General features: G+C 48.4%; 1 protein-coding gene and 2 non-coding genes across 3 annotated transcripts; all 3 read right to left on the bottom strand.

Annotated features, from left to right (window-relative positions):
• Positions 1-797: 797 nt before the first annotated feature.
• Positions 798-20,841, bottom strand: EIF4G1 (eukaryotic translation initiation factor 4 gamma 1). The gene is made up of 32 exons (XM_007935939.2): positions 20,734-20,841; positions 20,097-20,183; positions 19,586-19,606; positions 18,838-19,014; positions 18,519-18,618; positions 17,342-17,454; positions 16,429-16,521; positions 16,161-16,227; positions 15,099-15,890; positions 14,756-14,844; positions 14,474-14,660; positions 14,247-14,380; positions 13,966-14,124; positions 13,628-13,813; positions 13,173-13,370; positions 12,573-12,719; positions 11,645-11,881; positions 11,359-11,463; positions 11,115-11,274; positions 10,811-10,911; positions 9,427-9,529; positions 8,497-8,599; positions 8,043-8,275; positions 7,779-7,897; positions 7,507-7,679; positions 7,065-7,190; positions 6,634-6,715; positions 4,400-4,498; positions 4,152-4,286; positions 3,719-3,800; positions 3,449-3,589; positions 798-982 (listed from the first exon to the last, which is right to left on the bottom strand). The coding sequence occupies exons 1-32, from the start codon at positions 20,791-20,793 to the stop codon at positions 798-800; spliced, it is 4,794 nt and encodes a 1,597-aa protein (XP_007934130.1). The 5' UTR covers positions 20,794-20,841.
• Positions 10,989-11,064, bottom strand: LOC122149577. The gene has a single exon (XR_006163215.1). It is a non-coding gene; the product is annotated as a small nucleolar RNA SNORD66 (small nucleolar RNA).
• On the bottom strand, positions 14,950-15,030 carry LOC122149578. Its single transcript, XR_006163216.1, has one exon. It is a non-coding gene; the product is annotated as a small nucleolar RNA SNORD66 (small nucleolar RNA).
• Positions 20,842-20,895: the final 54 nt, after the last annotated feature.

Raw genomic sequence — 20,895 nt, 5'->3', positions numbered from 1 at the left:
TTCATTTTACAGGGAACTCGAAGCCATAAAAGGTTTTTCCAGCTAGGACAGCCTAATACCTAGAGCTTTCCACATGAGATCTGGATCACACTGCAGTGGACAGTAGAGACCAGCAGGAATATCCACATGCTGTTTGTCTTTTCCCCCTCCTAACCAGGAGAGTACCCAATCATGCCTTTTAAGTGCCCAACCTCCCAGGAAATACGACTCACCAGCCCCAGAGATCATGGACAGGGGAAGAGGCAGGAAAGGTGCCAGACCACAGGAAGTGCTACAATGCCAACTCTGGAAAGGAGGCTGCCCACCTATCCATACCCCTTTCTTCAGAGGGAGCAGGCCATAAATCAGAGAGGCAATGAGCTTAATTGAATTCACGTTTAATAATTACAGGCACCGTGCCCCCCCCTTACCCCTGCCCAGGCAGCAGCAGGGGTGGTGTGGGGGCTGGGGCATATGCCCCCAGCAGCGAGGACGGCCGTCCCAAGAGTGATTTTCAGAAAATAAAAAAAGACCCCAGGGGCAGGCGATGGTGCCCCCCCCAAAGACACACTAAATTTCAAGACTTTATATATATCTCTGTGCCCCATGGGGAGGAAAGGGGCACCTGGCAGCATCCTGGAGGGGGGCCCCCAGGCAGCCCCAAGCCATCCTGCCTCTTCAGCCACTTTATTAGCTCAGACACACCGCACTACAGACACCCACTGCCGCCGCCACTGCTGCCGCCCCCCTGCAGTCCAGGCAGCTGGCTGGGCCGTCCTCCTGTCCTTGGGGCTCCAAGTCCCCAGCCCCACCCGCCCTCAGTTGTGGTCAGACTCCTCCTCCTCAGCCTCACGAAGCCACTTGAAGAAGGCTGTGACAGATTTAAGGGCCACGCCCTTTCCCTGCTGCTCAGCGGGGTCCTTGCTACTCTCCCAGCTGTAGAAGGCGTCTTCTTTTACCACGTCCTCATCATATAGCGCATCAAAGAACATCCGAAGCAGGTCTGCAAACAGGCAGAAAAGCAATCAGAGGCAGCTGGCCACAGCCACCCAGCCAATCCCCAGGGCTCGCTCTCTCCCAAGGGAATGGAGGCAAAAGCTCCACTACTAAAACATAGTGCTGACATTTGAGTCTGACCATTCCAGAGTGACTAAGTTTCAGAATGCTAATCTCATGATCTGAGAGACTAGTATGCATGAATGAGTCACCTAGCCATGGAACAAACCTTATAAACCTGCCTAGCTTCATCTGTTGCTTCAACTTTCTCCACTCATGATACATTTAATGGGGAAAAATGATACATAGAACTAACTCATGAATTTGGGGGATCAGAAAGTTCCAGACCTCTCACTCATGAATGTTAAGGATGTAACCTGGAACATTCACAGACCCCCAAACAAAGTCCTGACAAACTCTTAATCTCAATTTTCACTTACTTCTTACACTTCTCCTGAACATAACACAACACATGCTTTTCTGGTCTCCATGCCTTTATGTGTGCCACATCCTTTGCCAGGTCCATCTTTTGTCTTTTCACTTTCCTAGTGACTTCCTTCAAGATTCAACCCTTCAGGACTCAACTCTGTCACCACCTGCTCTACCCACTGGCTACTAAGGAGCCTCCCGAGGCATCTGTCTTGGAACCCCCTCAAACTAAGCCATTTCAGTCACCACACTGCACTGTGCCATCTTTCCAAACTAAAAGGAAAGAGAGGCAGAGTAATGAAATGAATAGTTTAGATCTAGAATCAAGAACTGGGTGAAATGCTGACTAAGCCACCTGTGAGAAGCCATAGCCAGGATGCCCCACAAGTCATGCCCACCCTCAAAAATCCACAGCCTCCTTCCAAGCCCATCCCACAGCAGTTGGCAACAGCAAATCCTCCAATTATCTCAAAATTGTGCTCCAAACCCCATGCCTTCTCACCTTGAGGACCCTATACAATCCATTATCCACTTTACCCTGTATTTTCTAGCCAGTTTCTACCATCTAAATATAAAAAGGTCCCCCTTTCAACCACCATCTCTTACAGCCAAACAGAAGATCTTGTCTATACTTGTTCTTTTTTCTAGTCTCACCCAGATTCCTCAGTCTTTTCTAATCCATATTCCACTCCATCCTTCACCAGTCTGCCAGGGTGACATGTTTCTATATGCCAAAGGCCCTTGACTTTTAGGCCTGCACCTATGGAACTCTCAAGCAGCAGCTAGCATTATTTCCCCTGATAAATTACCCTGCCCTTCATTTGTAAGGGCCAGTCCTCCACCTCCTCAGGGTTCTATCCTAAGCCCTGCTCACTCTCCCTAGGGTAATTCTATATATGATTATGAAGTACATAGAATGTACCAGCAACTCACCATCTGCCTCCAGCCCTGACCTCCCTCTCTCTCCAAATAGATCCAGATACCAGCTACATCTACTTGACCTCTCTGATCCCCAACCCATTATGATCACAAACCCATTATGATCGAACTCATCTTGATCCAGTGTTCCTACCCAGTGAATGGTGCCACCAGATTGCTTCGCCTACTGAATCCATCCTGGGAGTTATCCCTGACTGATTATAATCCCTCAATGGCCCACCCCTTCCCTAGACCAGTGACACTAAAAGCCTCCACTTCTTAAATAGCTCTTGAATCTGCTCAATCCTGTCTGAACTCTACTGCCACTAGCTACTACCCACACACTCCTGATCGACTGCATTGCCTCAGCCACTCTCAGCCCATTCTTTCCAAACCGTTCTTCCTACTAATGGCCAAAGATCACCTTAGAACTAAAATCTGTTTTTTATTCCCTGCTTCAAATCTCACAAAGGCCTTATGCTGCCAGTACGATAAAGCCCCAAACTCTTCCCATGGCTTACATGGCCCTATATGACCTGGTCCATGTCCCTCTCTCCTGCCCCATCTTGCCTCACAATTGGCTGCTGAACCCTCTCATACTGGCTTTCCTTTACACACAGAGTTCCTTAGTTTAACATTTCCCTCTCCTCCTCTCATTTGTCATTATTAACTCCCAATCACCCTCTCAGACTAGGTGTACTCTGCACAGGGCTCTTCTACCAATCTTCATCACACTGTTGTTAACTCTACGGCAGATGAGTACAGGAACTGTGCTTGTCTACACTTGTTCTGACTGCTAACATATACTCCACCTTCTACAATCAAAAAGTTAGTGACTGCTAACATCCTAATGCCTGGCACACATCTATTTATTGAATGAATAAGTATGTTAACCCAAGCTCCAGTCTTCTAACATGGAAAATGGGGATAATACCATCTACCCAAACAACAGCTGAAGTCAATTATTTGTAGGTAAGGACACAAATGTTGTAGGGAAAGGGGGAATCAAACCATATGAGCATTTTGCTCTCCAATGACTGACTACCCATCTATTTTGGGTATTCACATCACCTCCTGTTATCTGACAGCCCTCCACCCAGCCCACTCCCTGCAGACTGGCTCTTACTGGCAGGCTGTTCTAAGATCACTACAAGGGCCTGGAGCGCATAGAGCGCCTGCAGCTCTTTCTGTTCGTCACATAGGTATTTCTGTAGTAGTTTCGCTCGTGCTTTCAGCACAGCAACATCCACTCGGAGAGGGGTCTCAACTATAGGGAAAAAGACAGAAGTAAGTCTAAGAATATACCCTCAGCTCAGCTCAGAACTAGGAGGCAAAAACAAACCTCCCACCCTCCCTCCATTTGTTTTGCCCCCACCATCTCCTTAGCTCCTCTTACAGATAATTGCAGAATAGCAGACAGTTGTCATGAGGGCTCGAACTAATACACTGGATGATACCTGCTGCTCACTCAGGTTGGCCTGTGCAGGAGAAACACGTAAGTCTGTGAATTGAATTTTCTTTTAGCTCTCCACCCTTGCTAGTCCCTACTCCTACCCCATGCTGTTGTTAATTGCCTTTGAGTTGACTAACTCACAGCTATCCCATGTGTGCAGAGTAGGAACTGTGCTCTGTAGGGTTTTCAAGGCTGTGATCTATTGGAAGCAGGCCTATCTCCCGAGTCACCTTTGTGTAGGTATGAACGCCATCCTTTTGGCTAGGAGTCGAGTGCTTAACTACTTGTGCCACCCAGAGACTTCTCCTCACCCCATATACACCAAAAAATACCTCTTTCTTTCCATCCTCTCCTCTATTACCCAGGAAAAACATACCTCTATCCAGTCACACACCCGCTCGTTACTGCTCCCCTCCTTCAGCAGTTTCTCCAACTGCCTGCTCAGCTCCTCTGAGGGGAGGTCCCTCTGGCCAGGGGCCTCTGACTCCTCTCCCAGCGTATACTCCACCTTCTGCAACCAACAATGCCCAGAGTCAAGAGATAAGGTACGTCATGTGAGAGAGATGAAGAAAGGGGGAGAAGAACATCCAGCCTGAAATGTCAGAGTTAACTCCAGCCCCAAACCTGTTCAGTGATGAATGCACCGACGTCCTGACCGTCAGGGAGAAATTCTTTCCAGCTGAGCCCAGCCTCTTGCCACAGTGCCCCCACCTTTTTAGGACCCTGGAAAACACAAGACCTACTCAGCAACTCTCTCTCCAAGGACGTAATAATGCCACACCAGTCACCCAACAAATTAAGTCCACTAGATGCCTCGTAGGAGCCGAGGATGCCATGCCACAGAAGTACCAAATAGGCACTGTCCTGTTCGTCCATGCCTAAAGTATGGTGCAGGGCCTGCCCAGACATCAGTCAAATAACCATCCAAATAAACAAGAACCAACCCACCAAAGGGCTAACAGACGACCACTGCAAGATGCCGTCAAGTTTCTGAGTCACAGCAACCCCATGTGCGTCAGAATAGACCTGTGCTCTACAGGGTTTACAGGGACTGATTTTTCAGAAGCAGATTGCCAGGATTTTTTCCTGAGGTGTCTCTGGGTAGACTCAAACCACCAACTTTTTGGCTAATAGTCGAGAGTAGTTAATCATCTGCACCATCCAGGGACTCCTGCTGTAAGACTAGGGCAAGGGAAATGACCTCTAAGTCAGAAGAGCTTCTAGGTAAGATGTAAGTAGCTTTCACAATATTCCCTTAATAATTACTGGATCTCAAAAAGATAAATAACCAAATCTGAATGTGTCATCCTAACCTAATGTCATATACATTTTTTTCTTCCTAAAACCACTTGGTTTTTCATTACTCCAAGTAAATGCCTATGTTGTTGTTGTTGTTGTTATGTGCCGTCGAGTCGGCCCCGACTCATAGCGACCCCTCCTTGGGTTTTCGAGGCAGTATCACTACGGAAGTAGGATTGCCCAACCTTCCTTCCGAGGAGTGGCTGGTGGGTTTGAACCGCCAGCCGTCTGGTTAGCAGGCAAGTGACTTAGCCACTATGCTACCAGAGCTCCTAAATGCCTATGGGAGAGGATAATTTTAACCAGTGTGCTTACTTTGTTTCTAAGTTCTGAAAATTTTAGAAGCAGATCACAAATCTTCACAAAAACAGCCATCAGAACCCATTTTTTGTAAGGGACAAGAAGCCTTACGCTGTTATACTTGCCAGTCACCATTAACTTTCCACAAAGCAGCTTCAACATCAGCAAATGGACACTCCCTTGCAGTTTCACAGTACTGACATGCCATCATTTCAACCACTTTATGTCATGCTTTACTTCACACTGTTTTTAAGCTGTCATTTCTTACTTTTTTCTGCCAACTAGTTACCCAACTAACTCTTACACAAACAGATCTTCAGAATGATGTCAGCCCTTAACAGAAGATGACTATAGTTCATGAATTTTAAAGATACCATTTTTTTCACATCTTACCACCACTAAAATAGCTTTTTCTTACAATTGACATTACATTTTTAAAGTATGACTCTTTTAAGTTTTTTCTCTCTTAGCAGTCCATAAACAGTATGTCCTACAATCTATGGCACCTTGTATTTCAAGTAGTTCAACATATGCTTTTCTAAATCAGACATCGTTCTGCTACATATTTCTGTCTAAAATGTTAAAAGAAAACATGACACAGAAAGAACAATTCCTTTCAATCAGAAGGTCTCATCTTTACAGGTTCCAGATAGCTGACTTGAAACTACACATTCCAACTTCTTACTACTGCTAAGTGCCTCACCCAACTTGCCTTTTCCCATCTTTACACCTTTACACTTGCCAGTCACTTTCACAAAGCAGCTTCAGTGCCTCCTCCAGGAAAGCCTTGTCTTCAATGCCACACAAATGAACATCGTTTGCAACCTCACAGTACTGACACCCATTTCAACTATTTTACTTCATGCTTTAGTTCGTTCACATTGTTCATTAAACTGTCATTTCTTACATTTTGCTCTGCCAACTAGTTTGTTTTATTCACTGCTGTGTCCCTAGTGCCTACATATAATAAATGTCCGAAAATTGCTAGTTAAATGAACAACTAAATGGACAAATCAATCATGGGTCAGAGTCTTTAATTCCCCTCCAGCCTTAAACACAACTCAAGACAGGAACTCCTCTGAGGAGATCACCAGCTCTGACATTTCCTCTCCCAGGTACCAACATGGTACTACCATCACCATTACCTCCACCCCAACAAAGAACCACAATGCCAGGCCTCAGAACCACCACAAGCAGCCCAAACCTCACGGCAGGAGAAGAGTCCTGAACATATTGCCCTCTGAAAGGCCCTCACTCACCATGCTTTTGCATAGGAGCCCCAGGATCTCCAGTAATAGAGAAGCAGCTTTGCCCAGGGGTCTCAGAGGCTTTGTTATCTCCCTACGAGAAGAGAAAACCCTAGTATTGGTAGTTTTCACAAGCCCTCTCAACACTACCCCATCCCACCTTAAACCCAGGCATTCAAACTTCACATCTCCCTACCCTCTCTCTCATTTTTAAAACTAAACCAAAACCAATCCTGCTGCACTGAGTTAAGTCCAACTCACAGCAACCCTACAGGACAGGGTAGAACTGCCTCACAAGGTTTTCAAAGCTGTAACCTTTTTGGAAACAGACTGTCATTTTTTTTCCACCTTGTGGTCACAGCTGAGCACTTAACCACTGGACCACCAGGGCTCCTTGTCTTGTCTTAACCTACTCTGAATTTCATCAAGGGGAGGGGGCTTACCTGAACAGCTCCCCCATAGGCACCCCACCTTCCTGCAGAATGGGCATTATTAGTTCTGCCAGGTAGAGCCACACGTGGGGAATGTCAATTTCCATGTCCTCAGCCAATTCCAAGATTTCATACAGCCTGTAGCAGGAATTCAAAGTCAAGGCATTCCAGAAAAGACAAACTGGGCACCCACTCACCTTCTTGGGCAACCCAACACGGCTAAAGGATCAAATGTGGAACATCGCAGGAACACAGATGCATGGATGAGGCAATTATCTCAAGGTAAGACCATATCTTTTCCTTAGATGTTTCACACCTCCACCCTCAACAAAACCAATGTTGACCAGGACAGTTGAGGAGTCTATACTCTTACCCAAGGTTCAAGGGATTCCACAAAGCAAGAAAGAGAAATTTATGGGCATGCTAAGTGGGAAACCACAGAAGTCAGTCATACCCTTGGTAGTACTGAGCAGTGGAGAGGTGCCCGGTACAGAGTAGCTGGTGTAGCAGCCGCCCCATATGCTCACGAGCAATGGCACTGCGTTCCAGAGTGGACTCGATGCCATGCCGCACAAAGATGAAGAGCAAAGAGGGGGAGGCCAGCTCTTGCACACATTGTACTGCCTCCTGCAGGGGAAGCAGGACATAGAAGGGAAAGAGTTGTTATAGTCTGGCCCAGACCCCATGTCAGCTCACTCCTCAATCATTCAGACCCTTACCCCTTACCTTCATGTCATTGAGATGGAGATATTCCTCAATGATAGCCTTAGATTTCTTCTCTAACTCTTCCTCAGAGAGTGCAGCCTTCGGTGGGCTCACCGGGGGCAGGGTGGCTTCTCGTTTCACTGTGGCAAAACACAAAACAGCCTGTACAGTTCTATCTCCTAGAACAGAGTCCAGAGCTCTCAAGACTCTGGGGACCAGCTAGTCCAAAACTAGCCAACACTCTTCCCCCATCCCCCACCTCTATTCCTCTCCTCTGCCCCTCACCAGCTTCCCGCCCACGGTCCCGATCTTCTGTGAGACTAGCTGCCTTGCGTAGTCCTTCAGGCTGGGTAGGCCGCTCTCTACTCCGCTCCTCCACTTCCTTGCTGAAGCTCCGCTTGGTGGCAGGGGTCCGTGCACGATCAAGTCGGTCCCCACGGTCACCTCCCCGTTCACTCCTCTCTAGGCGGTCTCCCCGGTCTCCAGCTTTCTCACCTCGTTCCCGGCTCAAACTACTCCTGAAAGAAAGACAGGCACGCTGCCCTCACCGGCACTGCCCAGGTATTCTCTCATGTAATACTCAATCTGCTAAACAACTGATATAATCTGTTCTTGATATTAGGATACACCCCTAACCTCAGCCAAGAGCTCTAAGCATTACAGAAATTCCTATGGAAACAACCAGCTCTCAACCATACTACTCCAAGTGAGGAAGACAAAGACACCAAGGAAGCCTCACCTTTGTACCACACGTCTGTTATCTGTGCTCTCTGTGGGTACTGCTTGTTGAAGGGCTGAGAAGCGATTCAAGGTACTAGTAGCTGGACGAGCAGCTTCTGAAGCTGGAGAGACAGAAGAACTAGGTTAATATCTTTCCACATTCTTGCATCTTCTTTTTTTTACTACCCAGTGAAGGACACTTGGTCCTAGCCCAACCGGAAAGCAGTTCAGCCCCCTATCCCAAGTACATGCCTTTACACTATCTAACCACCTTGTACTAAAAGCCTCCCTTTCCAGGGACTAGTAGACCCAAGTGATTCTTAGCCTACATGACCATGAGACCAGAAGAACTAGATGGTGCCCAGTTACCATTGTCAACTACTCAGAAAGGGATCAGTGTAGAAGATCCTGGATAGAGTGGGAAAACAATGTGGAACAAAACTCAAAATCATTAAAAAAAAAAAAAAAAAAAAACTTTACTGGTCTGATAGAGCATGATGAGACCCATGAGACTATGGCCTCTAGTCACCCTTCAGGTCTGGAACTGAGCTCACTTCCGTGTCTTCCAGCCAAACAACAGGTATACGGGGGGAACACTTATATCAGGTAGATATACTCCTTAGAACAATAAATCATGGGAGAACAGAAAGGCAGTGTTTGCACAGGGAGATAGCTCAGGGGGCGGGGGTGCATAGGAAAGGAGGACACAGGAAAGAGGTAACTATAGGGAGGAAGTAGGAGGAGAGCTATTACACTATGGGGAACCGCAGTCAATGTCATGAAACAAATGTGTATGTACTCCTGTATGGAAAATGACTTTGCTCTATAAACCTTCACTCAAATCACAATTTAAAAATTTGAAAAAATAAAAGCTTCCCTATAGACAAGGATCATCCCTCAAGAGTACTCATGTTAGTAACTGCCCAGCTCTTTACCATGGCCTCCATACCTGCGTCTGAAGGCTTGGCTCCTGAGCCTCCACTGCTGCCCTTGCCCCAACTCAGTCGCCCTCCAGGTGCAAAGAGCTGGTTGTTAGAATCAATGGAGCCAGGCTGAGAAAAAGTAGAGAAGAGAATCATGGATCCAACCAGGTCTAAGCCCCCAGTCAGCATCATCACATATAGCCACATGGTTATGAGTGACCTCAATCACGAGTCCACAAACTTTCCCTAAAAGAGCCAGATAATAGGTATTTTAGGCTTTGCAGATCATGCAGTCTTTTGCAACCACTCAACTCTGCCACTGTAGCATAAAAGCACCTGTGGATGATACTTAATGAAATGAGCTTGCTGTATTCCAATATAATTTTATTTATGGATACTGAAATTAGAATTTTATAGAATTTCTACATCATAAAACGTTATCTTTTTGCAACAATGGGTCTCTCCTTGTCCAGAGTAAAGAAGAATGAAGAAAACCAAAGATAAGTGGAAACAATTTGTCCAAGGGACTGGTACATCATGTGATCCTCAGCCTATATGACTGTAAGACCAAAAGAACTAAATAGTACCTGGCTACCACTGTCAACCACTTGGAGGGGGATCTATGTAGGAGATTTTGAATAGAGTAGAAAAATGTAGAACAAAACTCAAAATCATCATCATGGTAATAAAAGGACCAGATTTGCTGGTCTGACAAAGCCTAGTGGGACCCCTGAGGCTATGGCCCCTAGCTGCCCTTCAGATCTGGAATTGAACCCACTCCTGTGGCTCCAGCCAAACAAAAGACAGGTATATGAGCTGAACATTTACAGTAGGCAGATACACTCCTTGGAGAAATCATTCAAGGGAAGGGCTGTGCATGCACAGGGAGACAAGCTTGGGGGACAGGAGTGCATGGGAGGGAAGGACACAGGGAAGTAGTAACCATGGGGAGGAAGTAGGAAGAGAGCTGTTGCACTGTGGGAAACTGCAGTCAGTGTCATGAGATAAAGTGTATGTGAACTGCTGTATGGAAAATGAATTTGCTCCATAAACTTTTACCCAAATCACAGTAAAATTTTTTTAAAAAACCAACACTATCTTTTTTCCAACCATTTAAAATGTAAAAACTTAGCTCATAGCATATATAGACAGAAGCAGGCCAACAGGCCAGATAGTGTGTAGTACGTATGCCAGTCTGCTGACACCAATATGAACATACACTCTGGAGTTGGACAGCATGGAAGCCCAATCACAAACAACATAACCAGTCTGAGAGGAAAATTTTAGCTGTCACCTATTCAACCTCAGAAAAGGAGGGATCAACATTCAAATGGGTACTCAGTGCTGTCTGAACCCTCTTGACCCATCCCATCACCACTGTAACATTTTCCAACACACATACCACCCTACCTTTGTGATCTTGGTGAGTCGTGAAGTGTCAATGGGACGACTGCCCTTGCTGATAGGGACTGTGTTCCAGCCACCATCATCCACAAGTGGAAGACCTCGGCCTGAGACAAAAAAGGAGGGTATACTGGGATAATGAGTAAGTCCCAGCCCCTTCCCCTTGAGCCAATACCACCCTCTTTTCCTCAGATCCTCAGTTCCATCATGGGGTCTCAGTGGCCCAGACACGTGGCACTAACAGGAATTCATCACTGGAAAGCACAAACCTCAGTCCCTCAACCCCTCTCAACCCCAGCTTCAAACTCACTGATGGGTGGGCCTGGAGGACCACCTCGACGTTTGTCACTGCCCTTAGCCATAAGCTGCTGCACTTTGATGTGCTCCCGATGCTCCTCCATCTCAGCCTCCTTGTGGATCTGGTCAATGGTCTTGGGACCCTGGTCCCCTCGACGTGGTACCCAATTGCTCTGTGGGGACAGATAAGGTGTTGCCGGGAACTGGGAGCTGTGGAGTCAGAGGCACCAGACTAGAAGTGGGAAGAAGACGCGTACCCGTCGCAAATCAAGCACATCCTGCAGCATAAAGCGAATGCGGGATGATGTCTTCTTTTCCTTAATGATTTTTTCCATCTGGTTGAAATACTGATCCATTCGAGGCTAGAGAAAAGCAAAGAGAACTTTTAATCATTCAATTCTAACTGCAGGCCCTCACTTCCATCACCGCAACTCAGTAGCCCAAGCTGAGAGCCCAACAAGGAGATTGGCAGTGGACAAAGGGACCCACACACTTCAGCATATCCTCCAACATCCCAGGTCTCCTAGTACCTGGGAATCATACCTTGGCTTTCTCAAAGTCCAGGTCTTTGCCAATGGTGGTGAGCAGACGGCAAAGGCATTCAAGGGACTCTTCATCGTGATTCTTAAGCAATTTGACTACACAATCATGCATTATCGCCTCCGTTAACATCTTCAGCTTAAACAACTCCCCGATAAACTTGATATTCCCCAGAGAGCGCCGCCGAGCTATGTCTCGTGCTTCTTCCAGCTCTTCCTTCAGGCGCCCCCGTTCCTCTGCCTACCAGTCACAGGAGAGGGATCACGTCAAGAAGGTATTCGGTCATTCCACTAAAACCCTTCTCCTCTGCTACCTAGATGTCTAAACACAGCAATACCACTTACATTTCCTAAAGCAAAAAAACACTCTCTCCAAAATCATTTTTTTTAAAAAAAGGACCAGGTTTGCTGGTATGATAGAGCCTGATGGAACTACTGAGACTATGGCTCTTAGCGGCTCTTCAAGTCTGGAATTGAACCTACTTTTGTGACTTCCAGCCACAGAAAAGACAGGCATATGAGCTAACATTTACATTGGGTAGATACACTTCTTGGAGAGACCGATCATAGGAGAACAGAAGGGCTGTGTACACACAGGGAGACAGCTCGGGGGGCAGGAGTGCATGGGAGGGATGGACACAGGGAAGAGGTTAACTATGGGGAGGAAGTGGGAAGAGAGCTGTTGCAATGTGGGAAATTGCAGTCAATGTCATGAGACCATGTGTATGTGAGCTAACGTATGGAAAGAATTTGCTCTGTAAACTTTCACTCAAATCACAATAAAAATTTTTAAAAAAAACCACAAACTACTCCCAAGACATCACTAATACCCCACTTATCCCCACTGGAAGTCCTATATAGCTAAGTAGCCTCAGAACATCTGGTGGAGGTGGTGGTAAGTGGAAGGGGAGTGGGTGGTGGTCTTCTCTCACCGTAGCAGCTTCATCCATTTCTTTTTGCTTCTTCTCAAAAACTTCATCATCATCTTTGTCTTTCTCAAACTCCTTTTGACATCGATTCAGTAACAGTTTTCGGAAGTTCACAGTCACTGTTGGCTTTTCTGTAGTGGGCACTTTCAGCTGTTAGGTCAAAGGGAATACTCAAGAATAGGCCAGAGCAGTAAAGGCCCTCTTATTTTTTTACACACACACCCACTGCCAGTCAATTCTAACTCATGGTGACCCAACGTGTTTCAGAACTCCACAGGGGTTTTATCTGACTGTTATCTTTATAGAAGCAGACCACCAGGCCTTTCTTCCACAGCACTACTGGGTGGGTTCATATTGCCAACCTTTAGATTAGTAGTTGAACGCAAACTATTTGCATCACCCAGGAAACCTGAAGGCCCTCAAGGAGCCTTTTAACAACCTGACCTGTGAAGACCTCTGGCCCCAGCTATGCCCATTCCTAACTAACATCAACCACACAGGCTGAAGAACCAAGAAGCTAGACTCAAGGCATCTTGGGAACAGGAGCGGGAAACTAGACAATGAAATTTAGAGGAGCGGATTCAAGGAACAGTGGAAACTAACCGCCATAAGGCAGCGACACATGTTGGCATAGGCCACAGAGAAGTTGGGCTCTGAAATGGCCTTCTCGAAGATGAGGTCAATGACCCCTTTGAGGCGTTCCTCAGTGTCGATGGCCAGCTGCGTCACCTGCTTCATCAACTGCTGGAACATCTGGGGTGTCAGCTTATTCAGAATGGAGCGCACCCTGCGGAACAGGTCCTAGGGGAAAAGTACAACAGAGAAGAAACAAGGGATCCAGTAAGGTTCTCAGAAGAACATAGGCCTCTGGGAGAAGAAAAGAGAGGGTAGCTGGGACTTAAGGGACATGTGGGTGATAAGGATGAACAAATCTTATAGCTGAGTACCCTCAGGATATCTAGGTGGGGGAGGTAGCAAGTGGGAGCAGAGTGGATTTACTCAGAGATCAGAACTTAAGGCAAAGGAATGGGTACCAAAATCCAACACTTTGCCAGTACCTGGGTTTTGCTTCCATCAGCATCCTCTTCCCCTCGGTCCTTATCAGCTGCTGTCCGTTTGCTGCTGGGTTTCCAGGCCTTCTCCGCTTTGTTCAGTTTTATATCTTCAGTCATTAACACTGTGGCAATGATCTTACGTGGTTCTTTCCGGGTACCCTGCTGAGAACGCCGGGGTCCCAGGCCAGCCTGCTAATAAGCAAGAGGTAAGGACAAGACAACTAGTCAGCACAACCCATGACACCACAAGAGCTCTAAGACAGACTAGTCCCCAAACCCCAACGAGACATAGGGAGCCACCCACCACCCATCCCTATCTGCCTCTAGGCAGTCCCACTCACCGGCCCTCGGGGTAGCTCCCCACCTGGCCCACCCCTTGGGGGCCCACGGGTGCTAAGAGCTGGTCGGCCAAGGTTGGCAAAGGATGGAGTGAAGTCTGGGCCACAATTTATGCCTTGTAGTCTGGTGGGATCCAGTGGCCGCAGTGGTGTCTTATTGGCCTGCAAAGAGAACAGGGATGGTGCCAGGAGACTAGAGCTGTTAACTATTCCTTCAGAACCTCAGGTTCCTCCCCTGTCCATCCAGCACAAACTCCCCCTACCACCACCTCAAGCCCACCAACCTTGTCCAACACCACATCACTGATATGGGGCAAGCCCTCTGGCTTCTGCATACTGGCAAAGATGAACTGGAAGCCAAGCAGGAACTCACGGTCATAACGCTTTTTCTCCTCAAGGTTTAGAGGCTTCCACTGATCTGTCACAGAAGAGAGAATAAAGCAATCACGTATTTGTCTCCTGGGGCCCTGATAATAGTACTCAGCCATCCTCAACCCTTCCTTCTACATACCTGATTTATATTCATACTTCTGCTCCCCAGGCTGGATGTTCTCAGCATTGTGAATTTTGTCTTCCTTTGAGTCCCATGTCTCATCTGCTTCCTCAGGTCGTGGGGGCACACTGCTGCCCTCAGTCTCTGGGCCTGGGTTGTTATCTACAGGAGGCTGATTTTCCACCTCTGGTACTCCTGGGTTCACCTGTAACCATACAATATGCAGGTTTAGTTGCAGAATAACCACTTTTTCATACCCAAATTCTGCCCTCTCCCCTCTGCCATCTTCTGTTCTCTTACCTCCTTGAAGGCATCTAGAAGATCTCCCACAGCCTCCTTCTTATTCAGCTCCTTAATTTTCCGTCTCTTCTTTGGCACAGACACTGCCACTTTAAAAAAAATAATTTAATGAGTACCCTTAAACTCCTGGGAAAAATAAAAAGCAGCCACAGTACAATATCGCCGTTTCCAACACACCCTCTCTAGGCTGACAATTCCTTAATTAGCTCTTTGGTTCCAACACAGGGCTTCTACAACCCAGACACAATGGCACAAATGGGAGGTCATCAATGGAGAGAAGGAGCCACACCCTCCCACATCCTCACCTGCCCTACCTCCATCATCTAACCTAACCACACCTTACCTTGGGTAGCTGCTGCTGCCTCCAAAATCTGAGACAGGTGGGCTGGGGCAGGGGTGTTTTCTTGAGGGAGTAGTTCCTCTTCTCCCTTCTCACCCTCAGCTTCTCCTTCTTCTTCTTCTTCCTCCATTTCCTCCTCCTGAGCAGCTGAAGTAGCTGGAGATGCTACAGTTGGAGTGGCAGTGAGGACAATGGAGGGAGCCACTGGTGCTGTAGCCTCCTTGGCCTGCTCCTTTGGCTCACTGACTGGGCTTAAGTCCACAGCTGGTGGCGATGGGGCTCCATTGAGCAGTTCCTCTGGTTGAGCAGTTGGAGCAATGGGCATGGGGGGTTCAGAGGGGCAAGTCGGAGGAGGGAGAGGGGCAAGCTCTGGGTTCGGCTCCACCCCTGGTTCCAGATCCTCAGATGGAAGCACACCGTTTGGCTCATGAAGGGATGTGAGGGAGCTGGGAACCTGGAGAGGACTGGAAGGGAACTCAGATTCTGGAACTGGCTTGCTAAGTGTCACTTCTACCTCCAGTATGGGTTCAGAGAGGGCAGTGGGTTCTGGTGAGAGGCAATATGGCTCCCCAGTTTCACGGGGCATGGGAGTTAATTCTTCTACAGACATCATCCCCGTTGTCATAGTGTCCCCAGGAATAGAAAGGACTTCAAGATTAGGCTCAGACCCTGGTTCTAAGACTGGAGGTGGTGATGGGGTCGGAGAAGGTGATGAAGGCTGGGATTCAGAAGGGCTGTGCTCTGGACCAGGCAGCCCTGGGCGACCCGCAATGATTGCTCCCTGCGACCGGTCATCTGCAGCACAGAAGGAAAAAGGAGTAACTAAAGGCAAGTTGTTAAAGGCACTGCTGTTTGCTCCTCCTCCTCCCAGCCAAGGCACTCCCAACTTAATGCAGAAGCTATTTTTCCCTTCTCACCACAAATCCAATCCACCCTCAAAATCCTACTACATGAAACCTAAGTCCTTCTGCTCTGGCATCCAATTCAAGTCACTCTACTTCCTTAGCATTATAAACTATCACATTTTTTTTCCCCACAAAAGCTCTGTCCCACCTGCTTACTTACCTGGTCGGACAATGACAGCAACCTGGTGTGTCTCCCCGTTAGCTTGAGGCTCCAAACCACCTCCCGTCTGCAGAACAAAGGGTTACCCAGTTTGCCCTGAAGAATCCCAAAACCCTTCTTTCCTAGAGCCATTTCTACTTTAGCTCTGCCTAGAAATTCAGGAAAGCAGGGAAATAAATCCCTTAGTGGAAGGAATGGATCAAGGGACTTGGTCATACAGGGCAAAACAACCCTCCCAGCCAGGGCCATCACTTGAAAAGCACAGTACCTGGGGAGGGGTGGGTGTGGAGGCAGTGCGGGCCCCAGACATGATCTCCTCCGTGATATCCTTCCCTCCTTGATTTGGATCTCGAATTCGGATCTGGGGAAAGAAAGCTATGACATGAGTGGGGAGCCACGTCTCCACCCTGCTCTCACTCCTAAGACTCCAGGCCACCCTCCCACCCCCAACTAGGAAGCAAGCAGGTGGGTGCCAGAAACCCCATGAGTTCTGTCAAGCCACAAGGCTGTTCTTGTAGTCCCTGCCCTGGCCTCCACCCTCGGAGACCCTTGACCTCACAGAGCAGCCCGTACATCACAATGACCCTCCCTCCCTCACCCCTGCCCCAGCAGCACTCCCCATGTCAGTGGCTGTACTCAATAAGGCCTAGGACCCCCATGTAGCACCCATCCAGCTCACTTGTGGCTAGTCTGCCTGATCTCTAGGGGCAGGGCCCTGATCCAGTGGGTGGAGCTAGGGTGACTCAGCGGCTTCCCCAGCCCTGGCACCCTATTCTGGGCACCACGCCCAGGGCTTGAGGACTAAGCAGAGGCAGAGGCGGAGGCCTCGAGAGCTTCCAGGACCGAGGGGGGAAGGGGGGAGGGGGTGGAGTCACAGAAAACAAATCATTTCCAAAGGCAAGTCACTAGAAACCCAAAATCAAGTTCTCATGGACCTCCAGAGTCTAAGCATCAAGAATTTCCCCACTAGTCACTTGTCTTCCCATGAGCTGTTACTACCCTGAGATCTAAATACCCTACTATAAGGAACCCAAGCACTACACAAACCCCCATTCTCTGCTCACTCTCAGCTCAAGACCTCCTTCCTCAAGTTCCTGCTCCCTGACCCACAATGCCCTGGTGGATCCTGCCCTTGGCTTCCCAACCCCCCAGGTGTCCCAGAGCCCCTTGCTGCTACTCACTGTTTTACGTTCCCTCTTGGGAGCAATCTGGGGTGGCTGGTTCATCAAAACCGGGGCAGGGGCCACACCAGCAGGAAACTGCTGCACGCCCTGGGCTGGGTAGTAGGCGCCAGCTTGGGGAGAAGGGGGAGACAGACAGGAAGAATGGTGGCAGCGTCAGGGCCCAACCATACACAAATGCCTGCTTGTATACCTCCTACCCCTAGAACCTTTCATCATCCGCAGGTGGCCCCTTGCCCTGCTCCGCCCTGCTCCCCCAGGGAATTAGGTGTCTATCAAAGCTGGTGAACCAGTCTGAGCTGCGCGTTTACAAGAATTCCTGACACTAATACACACGCCTTATAGACAGGCAGTCCCTTCCCCACCACACACCAATTACCAGAAGGACTTAAATCTGTTCCTCTTCTACCCCATAAGGCATTCTTGTATATGCACCGCCCCCACCCCCAACACACAGACACACACTGGAGGAGGAGCAACTACTTAACCTGAAACTGAATCAGGTCTTTGGCTAGGAATGAGAAAAACCGATTTGCCAAACTTGCTCCACTCAACCTGAATCCAGTTCCAGTCTCTAGCCCTTAGCTAAAGGGCAAGAAAATAAATGAACTAGGCCCAAGAGGAGTAAAACTTAATTCCTTAAAGCAATGGTCTCCAAAGTGGGATATATATTTTTTAATCTTATCCATAATTTCCACACAAGTGTGATGTTTAAGCTGTGCATATGTATAAACAAACAAAAACATACATGTATTAGAGGTACATACTCAAAACTTTTCCTGACAGGTGATCAAGAAATTTTGGAAACCACTGCCATAAAGGACAGACTAATCCTTTCCTAGAATATAAATGAAAAATAGACACAAAAAAAAACCCAAATCCAGGTACATGGGCTACCCCAAACCATGGAAGGAGTATCACAGGGAATGCTTACTAAAGGTCCTCAAGCTGGTGCCTGATCCTACATTCCCTGACCTGAAGACTCCCAACTCACTTGGCAATAGGATCAAATCTTCTCCCCCTCCCCCCATCAGTTAAAATTAAGCACCAATCCCTACCACCTATTAATTCTATCATTCGCATTCATACACCAAGAACCAAGCCTACAAAGTCTTCTGTTCAGAAATCAGTTAGATGTTCTGGGATGCACTCTCACCTAACCCCCTCCCCTGCTTACCGTAGGTCCCAAACTCTGTAGGGCTTGCACCAGGATAGAAGCTGGGGGCTCCTGGCTGCACGGGGTACTGCTGTGTCGGGACAACATATGTGGAACGCCCCTGGTAAGAAGAAAGGAGAGGGAAGAACAGGGGTTGAGGGAACTATAAGCACCACATCAGACTACAAACAGAATATAGGGCAGAACATGACAAGCCAACTCTAGGCAATGACCAGAGAAGTCCACTTCTGAAGAACAGACGGGACTGGACAATCAGGGTAGGGGAGTTGGGGTGAGGACAAAGTCCTATGGCTTCCAGCTCCCAAGCCTCTAGCCTCACCTGTCCAGAGATGTAGTAGGCCCCCTGGGAGGCTGGGTAGGAGATCTGGGAAGGGATCATCATTACTTGGGATCCAGCAGGGTAGACATGGGCAGCTGGGCCAGGGCGGGTAGGGGCTGCACTCTGCACTCGGGAGGCTGCACTGCTCGGGGGCTGGGCTCGGCTAGGGTAGAAGTGCTGTCAGGAGGGAGGAAGGCAGTTGGCACTGGGAAGGGGAGGAACTGGACTGCAAAATGGCCATTCTACAATGTCTCTACAGTCTGGAGAGAAGTACTGGGGATATTGGAACATAGGGATCAATCTTTCCAAGACCCATCTGACTAGCTTACAGCTGAAGGGCCTCTTAGACTCACATATGCCCTCCATATTCATACACTTTGCATTCTGTGTATATTTACTTTCTCACTGCCATGCACACTTAACCTCCACCAGACTAGCCCTCTGCAGAAGCTTCCTAACACTCAGATGCATCACGCTGAAGGAAGGCCCTTTCAGGCAAATACTCCCCAGCATGCACCTCTCTAAAGTACTGATGAGCTAACCTCTAACATGCAACAGTCTCCCAATTACCAGATATCCACGCGCTCTGAAATTTAGCCACTAACATGCATTTGTCAAAGACTGACAACCTGGACAACCACCAAATCCCCACCGTAAACAGTCCCATTCCCTGATTCTAGCCCCTAACTGCAGTGGAAGGTAAGGGTGAAGCCAAGAAAAGGATCAGGATTAGGAAAGGAGTTATTACCTGCAGAGACCTGAATCCTCCCTGAGAGCACATGGGGACAGGAAAGAAGAGAATTATCCCCAAGGTGATGAGAAGGGAAAAAAAATGAAAAAAGTGGGACAAGAATACTCCCACTTAAGAACTTGGGGATGAACTTGGGGAACAGAGAAAGGCAAGAACCAGCTGCAGTGTTTCTCTCATCACTCCAAGGAGAAAGCAGGAAGGGGAATGGCAACCTCCCCATACAAGGAGAAAACAGGAAAGCAAGTGACATCAGGACCCAAAGCACTGCCTCCAGTTCTTGGCCACATCAGGTCCCCAGTAATACCACCCCCACTAAATATACACTCCCCAAGGGCCCAGCCACCATAAGTAATCAACACCAAGTGCAAAGATGCATGAAATAATGTAGAGCAACTGTCAAGAACTAGGCCCACATACAGGGCCTCCAGAGTTTTCATCCTAGACCCAAACTGTCTTAAGTTTTCCACAGCTCCCACCCAGGCCCTAGTTCCCTCCCCCAGCCCCTCACCTGGCGGGGCTGAGAAGGCGTGTTCATTTGTGTCGCTTGTGGCGTACTGAACACCACCGGTGCTGTCTGCCCCGGGGGAAACGCTGGCTGAAGGGGGGAGACCAGAGTTCAACAAGGGGGGAAACCCAGGTGGGGTAGAAACCCAAGCTGGTGAAGTAAGGGGAGCAGATCTGTGGCAAGAGCCTCAGCAGTCCACATACACCCTCCCCATGACAGCCCCTGGGGATAGCCCCAGGGCCCTGTCTCAATTTGGCAGCAGGCAGCTGTACTTTGCCCCTATGACAGAGATGGGGGTGGGAAAATCCAGAGGTTGGATCTGTTCCTAACCAGCTGCCTGGTTTCCCCCTTCTACCCACCCTCTCCACCCAAAAAAAACCAAACTCACTGCCACCAAGTATATTCCTACTCATAACAACTCTATAGCACAGGACAGAACTGCTCATAGGGTTTCCAGAGATCAGAGATATAAATCTTCACCAAAGCAGGCTGCCACACCTTTCTGCCCTAGACTAGCTGGTGGGTTGGAACTGCTGACCTCTGGGTCGGCAGCTAAGCGCTTTAACCACTGTACCACTAGGGTTCCTACCACCTCCCCATCCCAATCTCTGCTAATTCCTCAGTCTTCCTCCTTAATTACCTGTGGGAGTCCAGGGGATGGGGCGGGCGGGGGGCCTGTGGGCTGTGGAGCTTTGTTCATTTCATTTGGTGCCACATCAGGGTCCCCCCAACACCTGTTGGGAAAGAGTGGCGCTTGGAAAGAGAAAGGGATCCAAGCTTAAGGAAAGTGGGGTGGGGGAAA

The sequence above is a fragment of the Orycteropus afer genome, unplaced genomic scaffold (genome assembly GCF_000298275.1).
Source record: "Orycteropus afer afer isolate SDZICR_OR568_19922 unplaced genomic scaffold, OryAfe1.0 scaffold00032, whole genome shotgun sequence".
NCBI classification, from domain to species: domain Eukaryota; kingdom Metazoa; phylum Chordata; class Mammalia; order Tubulidentata; family Orycteropodidae; genus Orycteropus; species Orycteropus afer.
The sequence above is the reverse complement of the archived record's forward strand: the minus strand, read 5'-3'. Positions and strand labels throughout refer to the sequence as shown.

What these genes read in the sequence shown, in the direction of transcription:
- EIF4G1 (XM_007935939.2), bottom strand. Translation starts at nt 20,793, where the DNA reads ATGAACAAAGCTCCACAGCCCACAGGCCCCCCGCCCGCCCCATCCCCT. An exon ending in CTGATGGAAGCAAAACCCAG is followed by an intron (nt 13,371 to 13,627) that starts GTACTGGCAAAG and finishes CTTTTCCCCTAG; the next exon opens with GACCTGTTCCGCAGGGTGCG. An exon ending in GACTCACCAAGATCACAAAG is followed by an intron (nt 9,530 to 10,810) that starts GTAGGGTGGTAT and finishes ACTTTTTCTCAG; the next exon opens with CCTGGCTCCATTGATTCTAA.